At 41.3% G+C, this 22,248-nt stretch overlaps 1 protein-coding gene and 1 non-coding gene across 2 annotated transcripts; one reads left to right on the top strand and one right to left on the bottom strand.

The window, feature by feature from the left end:
- The first annotated feature begins 6,824 nt into the window (after positions 1-6,824).
- On the top strand, positions 6,825-6,941 carry LOC117591505. Its single transcript, XR_004574402.1, has one exon. It is a non-coding gene; the product is annotated as a U5 spliceosomal RNA (small nuclear RNA).
- A 4,748-nt stretch (positions 6,942-11,689) lies between these two features.
- Positions 11,690-12,411, bottom strand: LOC117591488. The gene is made up of 3 exons (XM_034284776.1): positions 12,314-12,411; positions 12,080-12,257; positions 11,690-11,915 (listed from the first exon to the last, which is right to left on the bottom strand). The coding sequence occupies exons 1-3, from the start codon at positions 12,387-12,389 to the stop codon at positions 11,816-11,818; spliced, it is 354 nt and encodes a 117-aa protein (XP_034140667.1). The 5' UTR covers positions 12,390-12,411; the 3' UTR covers positions 11,690-11,815.
- Positions 12,412-22,248: the final 9,837 nt, after the last annotated feature.

Here is a 22,248-nt window from a genome sequence, read left to right as displayed (position 1 = left end):
TCGCGGAATGAATGACGCATTTAATAGAGAATTGGAACGTAAACATGAATATGATCCACATGAACTAATCCAATCAGTTCAAACGAATGTACCTCTGTTGAATCCAAAGCAGAGGGAACTCTATGATACACTGATTAATGCAATTGATGATGGAAATGGCGGCTTATTTTTTTTGGATGCCCCCGGTGGAACTGGGAAGACAATCCTCATGTCGTTGATTTTGGCCACTGCACGTGCGAGATCCGAAATTGCGGTAGCAATTGCTTCTTCTGGAATAGCGGCCACATTGTTAGACGGATGCCGTACGGCTCACTCAGCGTTAAAATTGTTATTAAACCTTCAAACTACTGAACAACCGACATGTAACATTTTGAAAAACTAGACCGAACATTAAAAGATCTGCGCAATGACTCGAGATGTTTTCCGACAAACACTACAAGTCATTCCAAGATCTACTGCTGCAGACGAAATAAACGCTTGCCTCAAAGCATCAAATCTGTGGCGATATGTGAAAAAACTTCAACTGTCTGTAAATATGAGAGTTGCATTGTTGAACGATCTATCTGCTGATGATTTCTCGAAGCAATTGCTGACTATCGGTAATGGCCGTCTTCCTGTTGACAAATCGAGCGGTTTGATTTAATTTCGTATCATCAAAAGACGAGCTTATCAACAACGTATTCCCGGATATCATTGCTAACCACAAAAATACTAAATGGTTAAGTTAGCGAGCAATTTTGGCCGCTAAAAATAAAGATGTAGATGACCTCAATCTTATACTTCAAAATCAAATCGTAGGTACTCTATATTCATTCAAATCTATCGACTGTGTAACAAACAAAGAAGAAGCCACTAATTATCCAACTGAATTTTTAAACTCCTTGGATGTGCCTGGTTTACCACCGCACAATTTAAAACTTAAAGTTGGCTCGGTAGTCAACATGCTTAGAAATTTAAACCAACCAAAACTGTGTAATGGAACGATTCACGCGTCGATACTTAAAGGAAAATTTTAAGATGAGGAAGTTCTTATTCCAAGGATTCCGATGATCCCAACGGATATGCCCTTTGAGTTTAAACGAATTCAATTCCCGATTCGTCTTTCCTTCGCCATGTCGATCAACAAATCACAGGGCCAATCCTTGACTAGTTTTGACCTCAATCTAGAAAATTAATGTTTTTCTCATGGTCAATTGTACGTGGCATGCTCACGTGTCGGCAAACCATCCGCTTTATTTGTTGTTGCGCCTGACCAAAACACAAAGAATGTCGTTTACCACAAAGTGCTTGAATGAAAATCCTATTACCATTGCATTGGATCATTGCAACCTATAGAACATGCACAGCATAAATTCTTGCAATATGGGCAATATGGAAGATCAACTTGACAGGCGTCAAGGCATCAACACAGCTACAAAGAGAGCAATTCTCCAAGATCTACAGCAAATGCTTCATGAACATCATGCATTGGTCAGGCTTTTCAAGACTGCTTTAGAGCGCATGCCAAGTAATTGCAATTCGGTCAAGTCAATTAAATACATTTGCAAATATGTCACGAAGGGAGCGACATGGCGGTTTTTGGTATCCAAACATCCAATACCAACGATGAAATCACGCGCTATCAAGTTGGTACTTTTTTGTTTCTATCTATATAAACATATTATTTTGAATCATTGTTTCACGTTCATCAAAGCCTAAATTAGTTCAGCTGAAAAGTAACACGACATTCATTGACTGACGTGCGAAGTTCGCCGGGTCAGCTAGTCTATACTATAAAACTGAGTTGGTAGATTTGACGATCTACCAAATACTAATTCATATGGACAATAATAATGTGCCATGGATGGTGTTGTGTTGAAACAGAAGACAAAGTATTTACGCCATACGTCCCAATCAGTTTTATCGACTGATATATATGAACGTATGTACTCATTAAAAGTTCTATGACTTCTTTCTACTGTTTCTACTGTCTGGTGGTGGTGCGCTGTTGACGTTATATTTTCTATTTTTATACCCGGTACTCGAAGAGTAAATAGGGTTTATTGTATTTGTGTGAATAACGGTTGTATGTAACGCACAGATGGAAGCGTTTCCGACCCCATAAAGTATATATATTCTTGATCAGCATCAATAGCCGAGTGGATAGAGCCATGTCTGTCTGTCCGTCTTGTTTGTCGGCTAGTTCTCAGAGACTATAAAAGCTAGTGCCACCAAATTTTTGGCGCCGGATAGCTGTATACTCACACTGAAACCAGTGTATTTCAAAAAGTGTATTTCGAAAGCCAGTGGGGGGGTTTCCGTAATTGTTAAAGCAGTTTTTGTATGTTTAGTCGTTTTCGACTTTTGGCATTTTTGACATTTACGTATGTAATCAGTAATCTCTTTGGTCATGCCTTTCCAAAAATAATACCTTTTGACCTTGGCCAAGGTTTTTTTATGCGTGGTTGAGTACGCCACTCTTAATGTTCGTAATGTTTTATTGCCCATTTTTTAAAAATAATATATTGAAACGATTTCAAAGATATTTTCCCACGGTGCCACTTTGAGTTGGCTGATTCTTTGTTTACCGGCTTGCATTTCAAGCCTTTGGAAGAACTGACCTAAGTCAAGGCTTCCATTAGTATACAAATCGCTAACTTCATATCTTGCTGTAATTTTGTTCCGTGTTTAAAAAAACATAAATTATTTTGTACATGCAAGGTCACTACTTTCCGTACTTCGTCATTGTTGATGACTTCATATAAGTTGGGATTTGAAGCTTTTTCTAGAGATTGCCTAGGCAATTATATTTAATCTTTTCCTGCGCAGGGTTTTTGTGTACTTGTCTGTCTTTTAGTGACTATTAATGGGCTGTTGCGTCTGCTGGCGTGCCCGGTACTCAGCTATTGTGAGTGGACGCGGTCCATCGGATGGAAAAGCCTCTAAAGCCTCCTTTAGACTCGGCTTTTCCCTTTTCTCGATAGGAGCAGCGTTATGGAGAGCCGTCTCCAGCTTCTTTCCAACGATGGCGTAAGGGGCGTCAGGCCTCTCACGTTTATATTTGTACTCTGTTGTCCTATGGGCCTATGGGCTCCGGCGGTGCCGGTGCCGGTCAACGCACAGGTCATCGAGGTACGCTCTATGTTAGGGGACAAACATGGATCACGTTTGGGTGCCGTCGGTTACGTGAAAGACGCCGACGTCGCACTCAAGATATTTATGATTACATACATCAGGACCGTATTGAATCAGTACAGAAACACTTTTTATTATTTGCCCTACGGGGCCTCAACTGGGATGCAACTGTGAGACTGCCATCCTACCGTAGTAGACTTCTTTTAATAAATCTTCCATCCTTAGTTAGTCGTAGAAAAATGCTTGGTGTAATTTTTAGGCACAACTTGATCAAGGGGCTACATCTGTCGGGACTGAACGACTCGGCGTATTTGAAATGCTAAGGGTAATCTGGGTGATCTTTGAAATAAGGAAACAAGGAAGGTGATACATCTAGCTTAATACGGAGTGTGCTTGGGAAATCCCAAAATACGAGCCTAATATTAAGGGAGATGGTGTAATATAGGAGTTGATTGAGGGGAGGAGAAGAATTTAGAGGTATACTAGCCTACCTCTCCCGTAGTTAGTTTCATTTTAGTTTTGTCTTGTTTGTGATTTTGGTAATTTTTGCTTGCTTAGCTATAGTAGCTCTAGTCTAGTTATGTTTAGCTCTAATTTTCCTCGAATATTAGCCTAACATCTATCTTTCCTGCATGCTGGCGACCGGTTCGGTTAATCGCGCCGCGCGTCATGCGCCAGCGCCCCTCGGTCGGTTGGGCGGGAGGAGGGCTGCGTTCTGCTGGGTTCCGCGCGTAACAGGCTTTGGCTTGGTGTCGCATGGGCCACTTGATGGTGCAGTCATTGCATATCAACGTCCAGAAGAAATAAACACTGCAACAAAGTGTTACAGTGTGTTGTCCCTTAAGTACCTTGGTACAGTGGGTATTGACTATGTGTGCATACTACACCTGTTATGGTTACTTCTGGAGTACCACAGGGTAGCCATTTAGGCCCCTTACTTTTCACAATCTTTATTAATGACCTGCCTTCTGTATTAACAAATTCTCGAGTACCTATGTATGCGGATGATGTTAAACTCTGTGCCCAGTAAACACTGCAACAGAGTGTTACAGTGTGTTGTCCCTTAAGTACTCTTGGTACAGTGGGTATTGACTATGTGTGCATACTACACCTGTTGTGGTTACTTCTGCAGTACCACAGGGTAGCCATTTAGGGCCCTTACTTTTCAAAATCTTTATTAATGACCTGCCTTCTGTATTAACAAATTCTCGAGTACTTATGTATGCGGATGATGTTAAACTCTGTGTCCAGTATGCAATCTCTCGCTTGCAATCTGATCTCAATAGCTTTCAGTCATGGTGCTGTGCAAATATATTACTACTTAATGCCTCGAAGTGCAATGTAATGACTTTTACCAGCCCCTTCCTAGCTCCTTACACCCTCTGCGGTAGTTCTCTTGAGAAAATTACATTGGTTGATGATCTAGGTGTTAAGCTGGACCCCAAGTTAAAGTTTTCTGAACACATTTCTACCATGGTAAATAAAGCCATGGGTGTGCTTGGGTTTATAAAAAAGTGGTCAAAGGAATTTGATGACCTCTATATAACGAAGACTCTCTATATCTCGCTTGTTCGTCCGGTTTTAGAATACGGCTCATGTTTATGGTGCCCTCAGTACAACATACATCAGGACCGTATTGAATCAGTACAGAAACACTTTTTATTATTTGCCCTACGGGGCCTCAACTGGGATGCAACTGTGAGACTGCCATCCTACCCTAGTATACTCCTTTTAATAAACCTTCCATCCTAAGTTAATCGTAAAAAAATTCTTTGTGTAATTTGTATGCACAACTTGATCAAGGCGGATGTAGCCAGCCCTGACTTGTTGAGCCGCATAAACTTCACGATTCCCATAAGACCCACTAGAAACTACATTCCTTTGTTCCTCACTGTGTATATCAAACTATGCCTTGCACGAACCCTTTAGGGTCTTATGCTCGGATTATAATTTCCTATATCACATTATATCCTCGACAAACTCCCCTTAACTCCCCCTCTCCACCTCTTCTTAAATCTCTTATACTACTGGGTTCCGCGCGTAACAGGCTTTGGCTTGGTGTCGCATGGGCCACTTGATTGTGCAGTCATTGTATATCAACGTCGAAACAAGATATTGCACCGATTGCCTGGCTCAACAGCACTCCGGACAGGATTGCCGAAGCGGCGACCGGTGTAAGGTGTGTGACCGGAGCCACCACACGTTGCTGCACATGGACGGTGCGCACCTGCCGCCCTCTTCTCGACGTCCAGCCCTCGCACCACTTCCAGTGCCATCTGCAGCTTCTGCGTCTCAGGCCGGACACCGCCTTCGAGAACCAGTATCTCCTTTTGCAGTACTGCAAGGGGGGGGGGGGGGGGGGGGGGGGGGGGGGACGATGTTGAAAGTAGCAGCAGCGAGTTAGCAGCGGGCTGTTGTTAACAGCCGGAGCTCGCTCGCGCTCTCACTCCCTGCGCTCTCGCGCTCTTCCTCTTTCCTGGCGCTCGCGAGCTGGCGGGTCGCTAAGCTAGGTTGAGTATTCTACCCACCCCCGTACATTTCGGTACACGCGAGTTAATACTGTCGTCTTCTACATACACACATACATACATCCATCCATCCAAACCCATACAATTCTACACCCGCGCCGCGTACTGTGTCGCCTATTTCATTTCGGGACCAAGGAATTATTTTGTAGCGAAAGGAAGCCACCCTCCTACAAACAGGGAGGAAATTAAAAAGAAATGAGAAGGGACGTGTGAGACGCTTCTTACGCGTCACAACTTTTATACCCGGTACTCAGTACTACATCTGTACCTTAGCGGTTTTTTGTCAAATTTTACATTTTTTCTTCATCTGTCATCTACATGACATCTACAATAATTCTCACGCCAACACGCTCCTTTAGCTCGCCCCCCCTTTCCAAGAGACACACACTGCAGAGTCCCGGCAGAGGCAGAGGCGGAGAAACACGAGAGGCAGAGTCCGCACACTGCAGAAGCAGAGTGAGAACGAGAGAATGTGAAAAAAACAAATATAAGCTGCGGGACGGGGTGGGATTAGCCACGGCAAATTAATTTCTTCATTGTGGCTATAATAATGATCCAATCGGATCCCAATTTGGTGATCTGATAGATATGGTCTTTAGTTTCTTTTATCTTTAAAATTGTAGATTTTTGAGGTTTTTGCCCATTTCCGGGGGCGGAAGGGGGCGTGGCTCATTTTTTAAATACACTAGTTTCAGTGTAAGCATACAGCAGTCTGGAGCCAAAATTTGGTGGCTCTAGCTCTTATAGTCTCTGAGATCCAGGCGCTTATAAGGACGGGCGGACGGACGGACGGACGGACGGACGGACAGACGGACAGACAGAAATGGCTCAATCGACTCGTCTATTGATGCTGATCAAGAATATATATACTTCATGGGGTCGAAAACTTTTCCTTCTGTGCGTTACATACAACCGTTATTCATACATTTTTTGACGCTGAAAGCGCCCGAAGCGCGAAATCTATTAAAACAAATGGTTTACTAACTATAAATGCATGGATATATAAAATATTTACCAATCCAAAAAGGGTGCAGAAGTTCTTCTCAGACATATAAAAAATTCAATTTTCAATTTTTAAACCACGGAATGTTCAAAGTGTGTCTAATGGGAATCGTAAAGCTTATGCGGCTCAACAAGTCAGGAATGTCTACATCCCTTGATCAAGTTGTGCATAAAATCATCACTCGGCGTTCTCTTCAATTGTGTCGAATAAATCTTTCGCCTTTTACTAAAGATTCCCCTGGAGAGGAACAAACCAAAAAATAATAATTACACCAAGCAAGTTTTGTTTCATTTTTTTTTCTCTCTCTCTCTCTTTATATTCACAATCTGTTTGTTTAAACAATAAGTAAATTGTATAATTAATATTAAATTAACAGAAATAGCCGTTTCCCAATGAGCCCTGCTATTATATATAACATATTTTCAGTTTGTTGGATTTATCTATCGGGGAGATCGAAAATGTGGTATCTTTTCAGTCTTCTTGTTAAGCTGTTGTCTAATAGACTTAAGGCTAAATTATTTTCATGGTTGTGGAGTCTGTCGACGTATTTCTTACTAGTTTTCTTTATTTCTTCTTTAATGGTTGGAATATTAAGATCTTTGTGGATATTTGCATTAGATACGTAAAAAGGAGCATTGACAATGTGTCGCAAAGTTTTTGATTGGTAACGCTGAAGTATCTCAATATTTGAGTTGTTAGCAGTCCCCCAGAGCTGTATAGCGTAGGTCCAAACAGGCTTCAGTATGGATTTGTAGAGGCGAATTTTGTTTTCCAAAGTGGTTTCTGATTTTCGACTTATCAACCAGGACATTTTTAGTGTTTTAAGTCTAAGTTGTTGACATTTTGCTTTAATGTGGTTTTTCCATGTTAATCTGCGGTCGAGATGCAAGCCGAGATACTTCACACAGGTACTTTGTGGAATTGGTGAGCCGTTAAGTGTAACATTTGGGCAGTTACCTGGTCTTAATGAAAACGTTATTTGGACGGATTTCAGGGAGTTTATTCTAATTTTCCATCGAAGGAACCAGTCTTCAATTAGGCTTAGCTCACTCTGCAGGAGTTCAGAAGCTTCATTTATAGANGTGATCTTATGAACACAAAACTCGCGGGATTGTCAGAATGGACAAGATCGGTCGGACTGGGTGTAGTCCGTCGAAAACGGAACTTGTACTATTCACTAACAAGTACAAAACTCCGCCTCTCAAGATGAGAGTCTCAACCCCCCCAACACTAAACAAATTTAGGTTACCCTTTAGCGAAAATGCCAGTAACCTTGGGTTGGTAAAAAACAAGAAGTTAAATTAGAACCTAAACACGAAAGAAAGAGTGAAGAAGGCTACAATGGCCCTATAAACTTACAAAAAAGCCATCGGACTAAAGTGGGGCATGAATCCACGTGTAGTTCAATGGATATACAAAGCGGTAGCTAAACCAGTACTGCTCTACGGAGTCACAGTATGGTAAGGACTATAGTAATAGACTTAAGGCTAAATTATTTTCATGGTTGTGGAGTCTGTCGACGTATTTCTTACTAGTTTTCTTTATTTCTTCTTTAATGGTTGGAATATTAAGATCTTTGTGGATATTTGCATTAGATACGTAAAAAGGAGCATTGACAATGTGTCGCAAAGTTTTTGATTGGTAACGCTGAAGTATCTCAATATTTGAGTTGTTAGCAGTCCCCCAGAGCTGTATAGCGTAGGTCCAAACAGGCTTCAGTATGGATTTGTAGAGGCGAATTTTGTTTTCCAAAGTGGTTTCTGATTTTCGACTTATCAACCAGGACATTTTTAGTGTTTTAAGTTTAAGTTGTTGACATTTTGCTTTAATGTGGTTTTTCCATGTTAATCTGCGGTCGAGATGCAAGCCGAGATACTTCACACAGGTACTTTGTGGAATTGGTGAGCCGTTAATTGTAACACTTGGGCAGTTACCTGGTCTTAATGAAAACGTTATTTGGACGGATTTCAGGGAGTTGATTCTAATTTTCCATCGAAGGAACCAGTCTTCAATTAGCCTTAGCTCACTCTGCAGGAGTTCGGAAGCTTCATTTATAGATGTGCTTGTGGCTAAAACGGCTGTATCATCAGCATATGTTGCAACAGTGTATTTGTTTGTAACTGGCATGTCGGCCGTATATAGGGTTTAGAGAATTGGTCCCAATACGCTTCCTTGTGGGACTCCTGCGTTGATGAGAAGTAGTGATGAAGTATCGGTTTTCTGCTGCACGTAAAAGCATATTTTTGCCAGATATGATTTGATTAATAAATAGTACGGAGCAGGTAGCCATTTCTTTATCTTGTACAACAAACCTTTGTGCCAGTTCGAACGCTTGTTGAACACCAAGAAATGCAGCAGTGCAGTATTTTTTGTTTTCAAATGCCGAAACTATATCATTAATAACCCTGTGACATTGCTCAGGGGTCCCGTGACCCCTCCTGAATCCGAATTGGTATTCAGGAATGATGGAAAGTTCGTCCAAAATTGGCAACATTCTCTTCAATAGTATTTTTTCAAACACTTTCGAGAAAATTGTCAACAGAGTAATGGGACGGTATGATGTCAATTCCGTTTCTATTTTGTTTGGCTTTAGGATCATAACGATCTCTGCACATTTCCATTGACTTGGAAAGTGGTCTAGTCTTTTTTATTGTTAAAGCATTTGATTTCTGTAATAACTTCTTCATATTTGATGCTTTTAATAGGCAAGCTCTTTGGCAGGGTGACTCAAGGAATTTTTCTACTTCAGTCTGTTACTTCTGTTATATAATTATTTATATCGTTTGGCTGAAACACAAAGTGCAGATGTTGTGCAAATGCTTCCGCTTGTTCATTATTAGACCTACACCTACTCCGTTGCTTTTGCGAATATTTATGTTTCTTCTAGCTGGTTTTTTTAGGTATTTAGTCGCCCTCCATAGGTTGTATTCATTGTTGCTGGAATTAGGGTCTACGTTTCTCAGATACGCAGCTAGAGATTCATTGCGTAAGTTCGACAGCAGTTGTCCAAGCTCAAATGCAGCCTTGTTGTACAATCTTTTGTCAGCAGGGTAGTGAGTTTCAAGCCAGCGTTTTCGCAGGTTCCTTTTATTTTGTATTTTTTGTCGAAGTTCGGATGAAAGGTTCAATTGGTTTGGTTGTTGATGATTAAGAGCATGATTCGTGTTTCTGTAGCTCGCATTATGAATTGTATTTGTGAAAAGCTCCACAGCATAGTCTATCTCCTCTCCTGTTTTTAACGGAATGTCCAGGCTTATAGCTGAATCTAAATGGCTTTTAAATGCGTTAATGTCTGTAGAGGCTGTTATTACTTTATAGGGCTTTTCCAACATATGGGCTATTGTGCTGTAAGTTGCTATTATTGGAGAATGATCTGAGTTAAGGTCAAAGCTCTCCATTACTCGCATGTGTGATTGTGGGATTCCAGAGAATACTACGAAATCAATTAAATCTGGAATTTTTCGACTATCAGTTGGCCAGTATGTGGGCACACCAGTTGACAAAGTCGTTATGTTATTGTTTCGTATGCATTTGTATAACTCCGATCCCTTCGGGTTAGTTAATCTGGATCCCCACCATGGATGTTTGGCATTGAAGTCGCCTCCCACGATAAACTTTGTTCCCAGTCCTTGGAAAAAGTTTTTAAAATCGAGTTCTTTTATTGTGAATCTTGGTGGGAGATAAATCGCTGTTATTGATNAAGTTCCGTTGTTTTTGCGAATATTTATGTTTCTTTTAGCTGGTTTCTTTAGGTATTTAGTCGCCCTCCATAGGTTGTATTCATTGTTGCTGGAATTAGGGTCTAAGTTTCTCAGATACGCAGCTAGAGATTCATTGCGTAAGTTCGACAGCAGTTGTCTAAGCTCAGATGCAGCCTTGTTGTATAATCTTTTGTCAGCAGGGTAGTGAGTTTCTTGCCAGCGTTTTCGCAGATTCCTTTTATTTTGTATTTTTTGTCGAAGATCGGATGAAAGGTTCAATTGGTTTGGTTGTTGATGATTAAGAGCATGATTCGTGTTTCTGTAGCTCGCATTATGAATTGTATTTGTGAAAAGCTCCACAGCATAGTCTATCTCCTCTCCTGTTTTTAACGGAATGTCCAGGCTTATAGCTGAATCTAAATGGCTTTTAAATGCGTTAATGTCTGTAGAGGCTGTTATTACTTTATAGGGCTTTTCCAACATATGGGCTATTGTGCTGTAAGTTGCTATTATTGGAGAATGATCTGAGTTAAGGTCAAAGCTCTCCATTACTCGCATGTGTGATTGTGGGATTCCAGAGAATACTACGAAATCAATTAAATCTGGAATTTTTCGACCATCAGTTGACAAGCATGTAATACATGTAATGTAAATTCCCCCTTCATATACAGGACTTCCACTCGATTGTGCTCATGGCGATCTGCGACGCCAAGTCTAGGTTCACCGATATAGATGTAGGAGCGTATGGAAGTGAGGGAGACATGAATGCCTTTTCACATTGTTCGCTTGAAAAAGCGCTTTTGTCGGAAACGATGCAGTTTCCTGAAGACAATATGATAAACGAAGAGAGAACCCTATACTTCATTGTGGGGGACGATGCATTCCCGATGGCTAAACGGATTATGAAGCCATTTGACTCCCGACACCTGGCTGCGGACGAACGCATTTTCAATTATAGATTGAGTCGAGCTCGACGTTGTATTGAGAATGCGTTCGGCATTCTTTTCGCCAAGTGGATGGCTGTGCAACGGACTCTATTAAGCCGACCCGATAAGTCTCTAAAAAGGGTTGCTGCTTGTTGTTCGTTGCACAACTTCTTAATGCGCACGAGTCTCAATACGTATAACATAAATCTAGTTTCGTTAATTCAGACTAACCCTATATTGAACGATATCCGCCCCTGTTGCCGCTGTTACCCTCAGGACTATTGCAAGGCCATTAGAAACAACATAAAAATGTTTGTTAACAGCCTAGCCGGGTCTGTGTCATGGCAAAATGAAGCAGCTGGCGTTAAAAATAATTTAAAAAATAAAAATTTCATAATTAATATATTTATTCTCTTCTTTATATTTCTCTATTTGCATGAACTCAATATTTTTAAATAATACGATGGTCATTTTTTTTCACTTCGTTGACTTTCTTCGCTGTCAGTTTCCCCAAGTACGTTTCCCAGTACAAAAAGGCGGGCCTTATCTGTGCAGGCTCCTCATTATGGGCGAGCTTTTCCAGTATTCCCACGACATGTTCAGTTGCAAAGACGCTGCTCTCTTTTTTCTTCTTGTTCGTCTCCTGTGAACAATAGTTTAGATAAAAATATACATCATATTAGGTATTCTACACATGTAAATATGTGTACAATTGATCGCAACTTAAGTCGCTAAACTCCTTCCAACTCATAGACGAGTAGAACGTTCTGTGAACGTTCAAGTATAAGAAGTATATATAGTACTTACAGTCTTTGCGAGGAAAGGTAGGGTTGGAACTCCATGTGTGGAGCGAATCTCCAATGAACGCTATCACTCGAAACTGGACCTTCAATGGGAACTCCTCCAGCACTTCCACTCTTGGCGACTCTCTCGACATACCGGTAGCTGTCCCTTATAGACTTCCATCCATTTCTACACGTATCAACTAAAATGATACATATGCATAAACAAATAGTTCAAATGAATTACAATTGTACTTACTATCTCTATTCTTCTCAGCTGCCACAAACTCCCAAGCGCATTTTATGGCATTCACATCGAATTGATGAAGATGCATCTTAACAGAGCAGCAGTTGCATATCTCACGGAATTCACAAATAAACATTCCACAAATTACAAAGAATATTTCTAAGTGTGTGTAAACTTAAATTAAATATCTACTAGGGAAATCACTGCAACATCAAAAAGTTTACAAAAATTAATTGAAGCAATTAAGACTTTATCGATATGATAATGATAATGATGCCATTTACATTTTACATTCGAGTATGTACATATGAACAATCACTTATCGATTTATACAAACCAAATTCAGATAAAATGGGCGAGGGAAACAGCAACAGCAACTCAGTGGAGTCAGTGCATCATTTATGGAGTAATAATACACAATTCTCATAGAGCATGCTACTTTGCAGCCTGATAACGATAACGAGAGCGGGAAGACAACGATAATCGCTGGGATAAATTAAGACTATAATAAATAAGCTTAAACTCATTTGTTAATTCAACCATAATTCGTGCTAATTGTTTTTTGGGGAGCGTTCATTAAAATTGAAACATGAATTTTGAATTTTTAATGAATTTATTTGGAACACTTAACACAAGTGAAAGCAAACAGAGCTCATTAGCATAAAAATGGCGTTCACCTTTATTTAACGATTCCAGAGGCCATTCTCAAAAACTCCGCCCGTAGGCCAAAGGCAAAATAACCATTGACAATGCATTAACAAGGTTGGCATCTCTACACCCATCCCTGCCTGCTCCCCCCACCCTACCCTGCTACGACAATCACGGCGACCCCATTGACGACGTCATTCAAGCCGACGCCATTCACGACGTCATTGAAGACGACGCCATTGACGACATTGAAGACAAGCCTGTGACGACGTTATTGAAGACGACGCCATTGACGGTGTCATGGAAGGCGACGTCGTTAAGGATGACGTCATTGACGACGCAATTGAAGGCGACGGCATTGACGACGTTATTAAAGCCGGAGCCATTCTTTACGACGCACCGTGTTGTGTGACGTGAGCAATGCTCGAGCTGTTCCACAGATTTTTTTTTATGATGGCCACAGCCTCGTAGCGTGTTTGACTACCAGTGTGGTTCATACGCATCAAGTGGCCCATGCGACACCAAGCCAAAGCCTGTTACGCGCGGAACCCAGCAGAACGCAGCCCTCCTCCCGCCCAAACGACTGAGGGGCGCTGCCGCATGACGCGCGGCGCGATTAACCGAACCGGTCGCGAGCATGCAGGAAAGATAGATGTTAGGCGAACATTCTAGGAAAATTAGAACTTAACACAACTAAACTAGAGCAACTATAGCTAAGCAAGCAAAATTACCGAAATCAGAAACAAGACAAAACTAAAATGAAACTAACTACGGGAGAGGTACGCTAGTATAAGAGATTTAAGAAGAGGAGGGGAGTTAGTCGAGGATATAATGTGATAGAGGAAATTATAATCCGAGCATAAGACCCTAAAGGGTTCGTGCAAGGCATAGTTTGATATACACAGGGGAAGGAACAAAGGAATGTAGTTTCTAGTGGGTCTTATGGGAATCGTAAAGTTTATGTGGCTCAACAAGTCAGGGCTGGCTACATCCGCCTTGATCAAGTTGTGCATAAAAATTACACAAAGAATTTTTTTACGATTAACTTAGGATGGAAGGTTTATTAAAAGGAGTCTACTAGGGTAGGATGGCAGTCTTACAGTTGCATCCCAGTTGAGGCCCCGTAGGGCAAATAATAAAAAGTTTTTCTGTACTGATTCAATACGGTCCTGATGTATGTTGTACTGAGGGCACCATACACATGAGCCGTATTCTTAAATCGGACGAACAAGCGAGATATAGAGAGTCTTCGATATATATAGGTGTTCAAATTCCTTTGACCACCTTTTTATAAACCCAAGCACACCCATGGCTTTATTTACCCTGGTAGAAATGTGTTCAGAAAACTTTAACTTGGGGTCCAGCTTAACACCTAGATCATCAACCAATGTAATTCTCTCAAGAGAACTACCGCAGAGGGTGTAAGGAGCCATAAAGGCTCGGAAAGGCTCATAAAGGCTGGAGCGATAAAAAGTCATTACATTGGACTTCGAGGCATTAAGGTGTAACATATTTGCACTACACCATAACTGAAAGCTATTGAGATCTGATTGCAAGCGAGAGTGAGATGAAATGTCCTTATACTGGGCGCAGAGCTTAACATCATCCGCATACATAAGTACTCGAGAATTTGTCAATACAGGAGGCAGGTCATTAATAAAGAGTGTGACAAGTAAGGGGCCTAAATGACTACCCGGTGGTAGTCCAGAAGTAACCATAAAAGTAAAGATAAGGCGTTTTTGAAGAGGACTCTTTGAGACCTAGAACATAGGTAGCTAGAAATCCATCTCAAAAGATTTGGAGGAAACCCTAGAAGGTCGTGCTTTTGTGCAAGAAGAGAATGGTTAACAGAATCGAATGCCTTACTTAAGTCAGTGTAAATAACATCCGTCTGCAAGTTACTTTGGAACCCTTTAATGACAAAGGAGGTGAACTTTAAAAGATTAGTGGTTGTTGATCGTCGCCTTAAAAATCCGTGCTGAGCTGGAGATATAGGTGATTTGCAGAGATGTTGCAAGAGCGGAGTTAAAATTTTCTCGAACATTTTAGGAATAGAGGATAACTTGGATATACCTTTATAGTTTTTAGCGTCAGACTTGCTGCCTTTCTTATGGAGAGGAATTATAAAGGATTCCTTCCAGATGGGGGGAAAGCTAGAATAATGGATGAATAAAGTGAATAGTTTAAGGTCCGCACAGAGACTCTGCACAGTACCTGAGTACACAGCCGGAGTTCATGAAGTTCATGAAGTAAGGAGCTTTCATTAAACAAAGGGCAGAAAATGCCTTGGTAAACTATATGGATACACATGACCTGGGTAGCTTTCCTGGGAATAGGTTGTTTAGGACTCACGCATTAGGATAGGTAAGAAAAGTGGCAAGTTAATCAGTTATTATTAGAAGATTTATTTTGAAAAACCCGGTCGTTTATTCAAAATAGAAAGAAAAATACGGAGCGCAAAATAAAAACACGTCAGGTCACTACGAAAGAGAACGAACGAACGAATCTAGAGCAGATTGTCTCTAAGACACACTCCTCATTATTCGCGTTGAAAGTTGGTACTGACTTCACGATAACTAGCTTCACTTCACATTATATATTAAGGTCACCCTCTTATATGTTTCCACCTGAGGGGTTCCTACAGTTAGGGCGCTCTCAATATTTATCACTTTTTCGAGTTCCCTGTCTAATTCTGCACTCAGTTATCGTTCCTGTTCGACGAGGGCGTTGTTGATAGCTCCTTATATTAACGCTTTTATCATTGCTGGATTAATTTTTCATTGATTCTGTACTGACTGTTCCGTCTGACTGAGGGCTGGTACCCTAAGTCTAGGCTCTCGTCTATTTTTTCCGTGAATCCTACATCCCGTTGGGCGCCAATTATGTCTAAATGGCTGTCCTGCGCCGCGGTCTCCGTGGCGCAAGCTCCAGAGGCGGCGATCGGGTACACCTGGCCCCGCTGAGGGGGAAGGTGGTTGCCGTTTGGGCAACTAAGATGAAGAAGAAAAATCTGAAGATTTTGGTGAGAGAGTGACTGTCCTCTATCTTGTTGGCACTTAAGTCTCATCAATATAATTAGGTTAATCAATTGTTTACGACTTTCGTCGGAGTTGCTCCGAACTATCCATTCATTTATGCGTCAAAACTTTATCTGACACTTAATTATTAACTTAACCGAAACATACCCGGCGAGCCGGATGCTCATAAACGGAAAATGCTGACCATAAAGTATATATATTCTTGATCAGAATCAATCGCCGAGTCGATTGAGCCATGTCTGTCTGTAAGTCCGTCCGTCAGTCCGTCCTTATGAGCGCCTGGATCTCAGAGACTATAAAAGCTAGAGCCACCAAATTTTGCATCCAGACTTTTGTATGCTCACACTGTTACAAGTGTATATCAAAAATGAGCCACGCCCCCTTCCTCCCCCGGAAAAGGGCAAAAACCTCCAGGCTAAAATTTTGAGGATAAAAAAAAACTAAAAATGCCATTCCGTTGGGAAGGACCATATCTCAGATCACCAAATTGGGATCCGATTGGACCATTATTAAGCCAGAATGAAGAAATTCATTTGCAGTGGCTAAACCCACCCCGTCCCACAGCTTATATCTGTTTTTTCACATTCTCTCATTCACACTCTAGCTACAAGAGCGTGTTGGAGTGAGAAGTGATGTAGATGTGATGACACCTCCTCACAAAACGGAACATCTGCTGGGCGGTGAACAGCTTCAAACCGTTCAAATCGGCAGGTCCTGACAAGGTCATCCCAACTCCCCTTTAGAAGGCTGGGGACCGGCCAATCAACTGGCTACAACGCATCTTCAAGAAGATACTGATAGTGGGGAAGATTCTTAAAGCATGGCTCAAGGCAAGTAGTGGCATTCACGGGAAAAGATCCCCAAACACTCTGTGATCTTATGAACACAAAACTCGCGGGATTGTCAGAATGGACAAGATCGGTCGGACTGGGTGTAGTCCGTCGAAAACGGAACTTGTACTATTCACTAACAAGTACAAAACTCCGCCTCTCAAGATGAGAGTCTCTTGGGGGGGTTGTGATTTGTTTAAATCCAATGGGAAATCGCTTTTACGGTCATTGGAACCCAACCATTTTTTGTTCTTCAATTTAATCTTGGATTTGTGCTTTCTTTCTCACTTCTTCCGATGTTACCGGGATATTTGAATGTTTTTTCGGTAGCCTGATTTCACCCCGTACTTAGGTGCACATCAAGTTACCTATATGAAAGCGGTAGCTAAACCAGTACTGCTCTACGGAGTCACAGTATGGTAAGGACTATAGTAATAGACTTAAGGCTAAATTATTTTCATGGTTGTGGAGTCTGTCGACGTATTTCTTACTAGTTTTCTTTATTTCTTCTTTAATGGTTGGAATATTAAGATCTTTGTGGATATTTGCATTAGATACGTAAAAAGGAGCATTGACAATGTGTCGCAAAGTTTTTGATTGGTAACGCTGAAGTATCTCAATATTTGAGTTGTTAGCAGTCCCCCAGAGCTGTATAGCGTAGGTCCAAACAGGCTTCAGTATGGATTTGTAGAGGCGAATTTTGTTTTCCAAAGTGGTTTCTGATTTTCGACTTATCAACCAGGACATTTTTAGTGTTTTAAGTTTAAGTTGTTGACATTTTGCTTNCGGGAAAAGATCCCCAAACACTCTGTGATCTTATGAACACAAAACTCGCGGGATTGTCAGAATGGACAAGATCGGTCGGACTGGGTGTAGTCCGTCGAAAACGGAACTTGTACTATTCACTAACAAGTACAAAACTCCGCCTCTCAAGATGAGAGTCTCAACCCCCCCAACACTAAACAAATTTAGGTTACCCTTTAGCGAAAATGCCAGTAACCTTGGGTTGGTAAAAAACAAGAAGTTAAATTAGAACCTAAACACGAAAGAAAGAGTGAAGAAGGCTACAATGGCCCTATAAACTTACAAAAAAGCCATCGGACTAAAGTGGGGCATGAATCCACGTGTAGTTCAATGGATATACCAAGCGGTAGCTAAACCAGTACTGCTCTACGGAGTCACAGTATGGTGGCCGGCTCTGTAAAAAAAGACGATCACCGCATCAGGGCGCTCTCCGCACCACCTCAAATGATGCACTAAATGCCATCCTATGCATGCAGGGCATTGAGCTTGCAGGAAAGGAACAGGCAGTAAAGGCAGCATACGATTGCGAAGCTCAGACCAATGGACGTAACATCACCATGGTCACTCGGCGATCCTTAGGAACAGCAACAAAGTACCTCACAGAACGGACTATTGCGTTCCCAGGGAGTACGCAGAAACCCCCCGTCGAGACCATTATCCCCTGGAGGAGGAATGGCTCGAGGGCACAGCTGGTCCAAGGGGGCCATAAACATCTTAACAGATGGACCGTAATTTACAGTGACAGCCAGGCGGCACTCAAATCACTAAACGCGATTTCTTCGAACTAGACCACAGTGACAAATTTCCGAATGAGATGGCAGAAAAATATGTTATTAGCCTAATATGGGTCCCGTGCCACCAGGACATTGAAAGCAACTGCATTGCAGATGAATTTGCCAGATCCGACACTACACTCCCCCTTAACCATGATAAGAAGGAAATACGTATGCCAATGGCCACATTCAAGCTCATTATACAAATATATTATACCCTGCAAACAAACAACAGATGGCAAATGGTCCCAAGATGTCCCAAGCGCACCGCTGAGCTGTGCAAAACTCACCATGAATAGATTCGCTCCCTCACAGGGCATTGGCTGATAGGCAACCACGCAAATAGGCTTGGTGCCCCCATAACGACTTCTGTGGCAGCTGTAGAGACGAGGACGAGGAGGAGACAGTGCAACATCTCCTCTGCTCTTATCCGGCTCTCAGTAGAAGGAGGCTAATGTTTTCAATGGCGTCGTAACTGGCTCGTCGTCACTGGCTCGCCTTCAAAGTCGTCGTCCTCAAAGACGTCGTATTCAATGACACCGTCTTCAAACTGTTCAAAAAAATTCGTTATCAATGACGTTGCTATGTGTAATATTCATCAGTTGAATTTCTTGAGATGGTTGAAAAGCGAAACAGACAACGCACTTTCTAGACCAGATGCATTTTGCATGCACAAGTATATTTTACCTTTTTTTATTGGACAACTTCCGGGGAAAGTTTTGGTGTGGCCACAGCTGTGACCGTACTGAACAGATTATTCTTTTGCTTTCTCCCTTTTCGGCAATGTAAATGAAAAATTTGACAAAAAACCGCTTAGGTACAGATTTCCTACTGAGCGCCGGGTACAAAAGTTGTGACGCGTAAGAAGCGTCTCACACGTTCCTTCTCGTTTAATTTTATATTTTGGGTATCGCCATTGGAAAATCAACATAAATTGATTTCAAGAATTAGTATGAATCTAGAGTTTCGGATGTGATTTGCGATGTTGAATAAATCTAGCTATAAACTTTAAAATGAACACCTGCTGAGTGCGCCTAACTTGAGGGAGTCATGCGTCATGCAGGGAACGTAGGTTTAGGTATTGCGATATTGACTTTTAAGGGGATTTGTAACTTTGTTGGATTATAGCTTTCATGGAAGGGAGGGTATTCGTGGCCGCGTTTCCATCTTGCCCCACAAGATATAAGTCTGGATGATAGGAGTTTAGTCTATGTTCTGTCTGTTCCTTTTCATTTGTGTTGAATATACCCTCTTTTTTATCGCACGCGAATATTAAAAACTGTATGTACCTAGACGAGCAGATGGAGCAACGGATCCTTCTCTTAACCCACTATATCTCCCAACTGAAAACAAGACCGGAACAAGCGCGTGCCCCGCAGAAGCTCATCACCTTCCACCAGCTCAACAGCGACTAAACGCTGCAAACTACAAGATTTTGAAAGAGTCCAGGGGGCATTTTCGAAAACTTCGTCATCACAGTCTGTTGGCGTGTTGAATGGCAACAAAGAGGCCATCCCCATATACACGGCATGTTTTGGCTGAAAGATGCCCCAGCAGTGGACTTAAGTAGCACTGAGTCAATTTCAACAGTTGTAGCCTTCACTAATAAATACATTACAGTAGATTAAACAGACTCAACATTTATCCCGTGAGCCCTAATTACGAGGACTACAAATATGCAATATGTTCTGGTTTAAAGAAACCAACCATTTTTCTAAAGAGGTCATTGCTGATATTTCCATTAATGCTTATAATAAACACATTCTTTCAATGCAAAGGGCCAATAGGGATAATTAATTAAATAAATAAATCCCAAAGGGGTATTTCAGAAGCGAAGTTCAAGGGGGAAATTATACGATCAGAGAAAAACTTCACCACATTGGTCATAGATTTATTTCAGGCACTGAGATATCTGCTCAGGAACAGAAGCAATGCCCAGGCATTGCATTGTACGGAACTAGCAACAAATGTGTTCAGATAAATACTTTACCTCCATAGCAACGAGTTTGAATACTCAATTCCACAAGCATCCTATAAAATATGAATCAGGACTCCACTGACGAATTCTTCAATGGATTGCTGGAGCAATATGATGATGAGGGGGGCGAAGAAAATGAGGCCTAGTAGAAGTTTTTATCCCTCTCCGGGATGGTAGTGGTTTTATGTGGGGACGTAGCATGAGGTTTTATGAGGGGACCTTCCATTATTTAATATTAAAAAAAACACAGATAGGTCTAATTATTTTATAGCATTAGATATGCTGTTTTTTCCGTGGAGAGATAAAGAGTCAGAGCTGGGACATCAGGGACCATCAGGAATTAGTAAGGTTGAACTTCCAGAAGTTCAATGCATTAGCAGACTTAGAAGACGTGCTTAGGAGCGCCAGTTAAGAGGTTAGTTAAGAGGCAGTTGATCAGGAAATCGACGAGGAGTTTGGGGTGCTAGCGATTCCTTAAATAAGTTCTCAAATAAATGTTCTGAACTTGAATGACCAGAAAACGGATCCAGACAGAATTATTCGACTAATTAAGCTTCCTTGGATTGTTTCCCTATCATGTTAAGCCAATTTAATTCGATCGCTTAATTTGAAGAAAAAACCTTACCTCACCCATATTTTTCATATTGTGAGGAATAAGTCAATTTTTAATGAATTTGTAGGCGTCGGCAAGAGTAGAACTTCTACCATCTTTCAGACCACATCCTGGGAGATTAATCGTAGGCCAGACTCTAACCCAAAAACTGTTAAAGTAATTATGTGTGCTCCCACAGGAAAAGCTGCATTTGCCACAATTCACTCAATGTTTCCATTACCTCTAAATCAATCCAATCATGCTTTTAAGCAATTGGGTCCAGATTTGTTAAATACCTGGCGTTCAAGATTTATTGATCTTAAAACTCTTATAATTGAAGAAAGTTCGGTGGAAAAATATTTTCATATTTGGATATGCAAATTTTTTAAAAGTACGATAGTCTTATTGGTGGCATTTCTGTTATCGTGTTCGGAAATATAAGGCAGCTATGTCCAGTAGGTGATCGATGGTTATTCAAATCCTCATCAGGAGCGCTTAATCCATACAGTGCTATAGTTGGCTGTAGTCTTTGGGATAGTTTCAAGTTTTTCGAACTTACAGAGATTATGCGACAGCGAGATGACCAACCATCGGCCGAAATGTCGACGGAAGACATTCAGTTGCTTACGAACAGATTAGTTGATGGCAGTCAAGCACCAAGAGATTCGATCCACCTTTTTGTATGGCAATAACGAGACAGCTAGGTACAATAGGAAAAGGCTATCATCGATTAAGACTGCAGAACATAGTTCATAGACTTTAGGCTGCATCAGAGACGAACATATTAGCTCAGACATTAAATGTAAATATCTTGAGGCTGTCAAGAATTTTAAAGCTTCTAGTACACAAGGTTTGTGTACTTCATTGATTCTTAAAAGCACGGCTAAGTATATGATGACAGTCAATGTAGATACATCAGATGGCCTTGTTAACGGAGACACTAGTGTTTTAATGCAAATAGATCTCAACTCATCCTTCCAACTCAACTTCATGGAAACCAATTTAGAAAAGTACAATAGTTTTCAATATCACCGAAACGAACAAGGTACTGTTGACCGTAAACAGTTTCCGGTTGTAGCTGCAGAATCTATAACTATTCATAAAAGTCAGGGAGCTACATAAAGCAAAGTTGACGTCCACACTTCCTCCAATATGCAAAGAGAAGCATTGTATGTATGTAGCTGGCAGTTGGGCATTTGACATTATACTTTTTTTCCACGTCTGTCATCTACACCTAGATCACTTCTCACGCCAACACGCTCTTTTAGATCGCCGCCACCCTTA

The sequence above is a fragment of the Drosophila guanche genome, unplaced genomic scaffold, assembly GCF_900245975.1.
Source record: "Drosophila guanche unplaced genomic scaffold, DGUA_6, whole genome shotgun sequence".
Lineage (NCBI taxonomy): Eukaryota > Metazoa > Arthropoda > Insecta > Diptera > Drosophilidae > Drosophila > Drosophila guanche.
Note: the sequence above shows the minus strand (reverse complement) of the source record. Positions and strands in the feature narration are given on the sequence as shown.

Bases quoted from the DNA above. Each gene is read 5' to 3' on its own strand.
- LOC117591488 (XM_034284776.1), bottom strand. From the start codon at position 12,389: ATGCATCTTCATCAATTCGATGTGAATGCCATAAAATGCGCTTGGGAG. The intron at 12,258-12,313 runs GTAAGTACAATT...GTATCATTTTAG, and splicing joins AGCTGAGAAGAATAGAGATA to TTGATACGTGTAGAAATGGA. The intron at 11,916-12,079 runs GTAAGTACTATA...TATTGTTCACAG, and splicing joins TACCTTTCCTCGCAAAGACT to GAGACGAACAAGAAGAAAAA.